Source organism: Tupaia chinensis, unplaced genomic scaffold (genome assembly GCF_000334495.1).
Source record: "Tupaia chinensis unplaced genomic scaffold, TupChi_1.0 Scaffold000198_1, whole genome shotgun sequence".
NCBI lineage: Eukaryota > Metazoa > Chordata > Mammalia > Scandentia > Tupaiidae > Tupaia > Tupaia belangeri.
This window is the reverse complement of record NW_006159673.1, coordinates 2333068-2336957: the sequence shown is the minus strand read 5'-3', so window position 1 is coordinate 2336957 and position 3890 is coordinate 2333068. Positions and strand designations below refer to the sequence as shown.

The following is a 3890-nucleotide window of genomic DNA, read 5'->3' as shown; positions in this document are numbered from 1 at the left end:
ATGGGAACAAGCCCCAACCCAGCAGCATCTGCCATTTATTAAGCGGATGTAATCAAAGCTGTGCCTTCTGACCAGGAAGTAGCCCTGAGCTGTTCAAAGAAACGCCCAGAGAGACTGGCTCTGGCCGAAGAGGTGGCAGGCGGGCATCCTGTGAGCAGGCTGGCCACCGAGGCGGCACAGCACCGAGAGCCCATGCTGAGCACCCTGCAGGTCTGAGGAGGCGCCGGCACCCCACGCTCCACTCCCCTCGGTCATGGCCCTGCAGGACCTGACTCACCTGAGCAGCATGGGTACACAAGGGATGGAGGGGGGGTCTTTTTTCTGTCCTCTGGACCATATCCCTGCCTGCTCCAAGCCAGGGGAAGGGCACGGGAAGGGCAAGACCTGACTGTCTGACTGTACTCGTTATCTGCTTGGTGCATGACTGTGAGGAGGCCATGCTGGAGGCCACGTGGGGCTCACTGCTAACAGACTCAGACGTGCTCACTTTTCTTCGTGTGTGTGTGTGTGTGTGTTTGCCAGAGGGTGTGTGCATGCACCAGAGAGAGACAGAGAGAGGGAATGTGAGACGGTGCCCCCCAGAGGGGATGGCCACCCTGCAATCCCTTCTCCATTCTCCTCTTCAGATTTTGGGAATGCGTGCATACAGGCCTGGCGTGATTCTCAAGCCACCAGTTCTGGGACTCGAGCCACAACGCTGGCCATGTGGGATCCAGCACCTTAACCTCCATGCCACTTGCTGACCCAAGAAACAGTCACTTTTTAAAACTTAAGGAAGTACCATCTCTCCAAGAAGCAAGTACATACATTCATTCATATCTTAACAGCCCTAATGGCACAGCCAAGGGCCTAGGGAGCCAGGGCTGGAGCTGCGCAGGCGTGCTGACCAACCAGCTCCCGGACGGTGGCTGTGCGGGGACTGTGCAGGGCTGCGGCAGCCAGGGCCATGGCCAGACATCCTGAGAGGGCAATGCAGCTGCACAGGACAGCTCGTTAGAGACGATGTTTCCAGAGACCTGAGCCCACAATAGAAGAGCACAGGCCTCCACAGGAATTGCTCTGTGGCAGGAGCCGAAGACTCGGTGTGCCACATTTAGACCTCACACCGCGCCTGGGACGGGCTGTGCAGGCACTCGGCGGGCGCACAGTGGGGACAGGCAAGCCACTGTCGGACTCTGGTGGACCTCGGCTTTTCCCAGTGATGGCGAGAGGGCTGTTCGACTGCCGCGAGGCCGAGGCTCAGCAGCTGCCCCTCACCCAGGTGCACCCACTCTGCAGCGGTGCACGTGATGCAGAGGGAGGAAAGGCAGGGAGATCTGGGGCACGGCGTCGGGGCTCCCAGCCACAGCGAGGGCCTCGGCGGGCACGGGCGGGAACAGCCAGTGAGGCTCCTGGAGTGTGGGCCAGCCTCTTCCAGGCAGGTGTCTCCGAATCTGGCTCTGCGGCCGCTGCCTGGATCACTTGCTGGAAATGCAGACGCCTGGACTCCAGCCCCAAAGAGCTGACCCAACCCGGGTCTCCAGGGACTCCCAGCCAGGGGAATTGCTGTGGCACACCTGTCTCCACGCACCAGCATGGCGCGCTGCCAACCCTCTGCACCCCAGGAGGAGCCGAGGAGCACCCCACGGGCCTGGCTCCCTCAGTGACCTCGAGCTCTGCCTCCCACTGCCCCACACAGCCCTTCGGCCCACGGGATGCCACACCAGCCGGACTCAGTGAGGGTTTATTGAGCACCTACAACAGGCAAGCAAGGTACCAGGCCCTGCAGGCTGCAGAGACAGGAAGGCTGGCCTCCCCTCCAGAGGCGTGGTCTAGTGGGGAGACTCAGTAACAAACACGGAGAGCGGGGAGGAGGTCGAGGCCAGGCAGACCTGGGCAGAGCGGGTGCGCAGTGCAGGGAACAGCGCTCAGCAGAACCTGCAGTGGGGGATCTGGAGGACTGGAACGGAGGACACCCGGGCCAGGTGGAGGTGTGCAGTGAAAGCGCGAGTGTTCGGAGGGCAGAGCTCGCTGCCTCGGCTGCTAGGGCGTGCTAAAGACGGGGCGTGCTAAAGGGCCACAGACGGATCCAAGAAGGATGGGGTCCGAGGCCAGTCGGCGGAGGCCTCCTGCAGTGAGCAGACGCATCCTGTAGGCCCCGGAGAGCCACTGAGCGTTCTGAGCAAGGGTTGACGTGACTTTGCTTCCTCGGTTCCAGGCACACAGCTGAGTCCTTCCTGGCAGCCTGGGTCATCCTTGCATAGCCTGCTCCATGGGCTCGCACACTCCAGCTTCAGGGCAGAGGCAGCCCGGGCCCTGCGGCCGTGCACGGCGGCCAGGGCTGCAGAAGCCACAAGCAGTGGCCTTAGCTAGGTGGCCTTCGCACTCACTCCACGGGACAAGAAGGGGTCTCCCTAGGACCAGGGCACAAGGAGGTCCCTGTGAACTTCTGTCACCTAAGTAGGCACAGGGCAAGCGGCAGGGGAAACACGTGTGCAGAAGCAGAGGTGGGGAGATGCCACGGCGTGGTCACACCATCCGCACTGAGCCACTCTCAGGGCTGTGGGGACAGCCCACGGCCTCTAAGCCCCCAGTGGGTGGGTGCCCTGCAGTCAGACTCCCTGTACTCCACAGACAGGCTCCTAGCACACTACATACAGAGATTCTCCCTGACAGAGGTCCCAGGGCCCTCCCTAACTGTCCAGCGAGGACGGAGACCGGCGCCCACCCCCACCTGGGCCACCCCAGCCCGAGAAGGGGTGCGAGGCCACTGCTGTCCAGGTGGACACAGCGATGCTAGTCAGTGAGGGCTCCCCCAGCACCTCCACACCAGCCGGCGTGGGCACCTGGGTGGGGAGCAGAGAGGATGGTGATGTTCCAGCTGTAGCAGGGCGCAGAAAGGCTGCCGGGGTGCCAGTGGCCACCTCTGGGCCCGGCCCAACAGGACCCCCGCCACCATTGCTGATGGTCCACAGGCACGGATAGGAGCTGCAGAGAGAGGGAGAGAGGGGGACACCTGATAAGCCGCTGAGGAACACAGTCACCTGACAGGCCGGGGATGGCGCTGACACGGCCACAGCAGAAGAGGACTCTGCCTGAGCAGTACACCTCTCTGCAGATCAGCCTCTTCTACAGGACAGCCAAGACAGGCAGCAGGTGCAGGGCAGAGGGGAAGACCGGGCTCCGATACCTGAGTTCCCATGCTGGCCCTGCCAACAGCGTGTTCCTGCTGCCACGGCGTTCCGCTCCCTGGGTCCCCCCAAGCCCGTGCAAATGGGCAGGGCAGGACAGGGAAACATCTGAGCTGGATGGCCTGCGAGGGCGAGCCTGGTCTGGCAGCTCTGTAAAGTCACTGTGTGCTGCACAAGCACACACTGAGGCCACAATTCAGCTTCTGCCAGGCTATGTATATGTGATATTTGTATGTCTGAGTATACATATCGAGTGTGTGTGTGTGTGTGTGTGTGTATAGATATAAAAATATATAAAGTATATATATATATATATATATACACACACACATATATAGTATATGTATATTTTAGTATACATATTGAGTATGTGTGTGTGTGTGTATGTGTGTGTATAGATATAAAAATATATAAAGTATATATATATATATATATACACACACACACATATAGTATATGTATATTTTAGTATATGTATTGAGTATGTGTGTGTGTGTATGTGTGTGTATAAATATAAAAATATATAAAGTATATATATATATATACACACACACACATATATAGTATATGTATATTTTAGTATATGTATTGAGTATGTGTGTGTGTGTGTGTATGTGTGTGTATAGATATAAAAATATATAAAGTATATATATATATATATATACACACACACACATATAGTATATGTATATTTTTGTATGTGTATTGAGTGTGTGTGTG

At 57.4% G+C, this 3890-nt stretch overlaps 1 protein-coding gene across 1 annotated transcript in view; it reads right to left on the bottom strand.

Annotated features, from left to right (window-relative positions):
• Nucleotides 1–2672: 2672 nt before the first annotated feature.
• Nucleotides 2673–3890, bottom strand: part of TBX19 (T-box transcription factor 19) — a 17036-nt gene continuing 15818 nt past the window's right edge. The window contains exon 8 of the mRNA XM_006147051.1: nucleotides 2673–2967. Within this exon, the coding sequence (XP_006147113.1) occupies nucleotides 2673–2967 (295 nt within the window). The remainder of the gene's footprint in view (nucleotides 2968–3890) is intronic.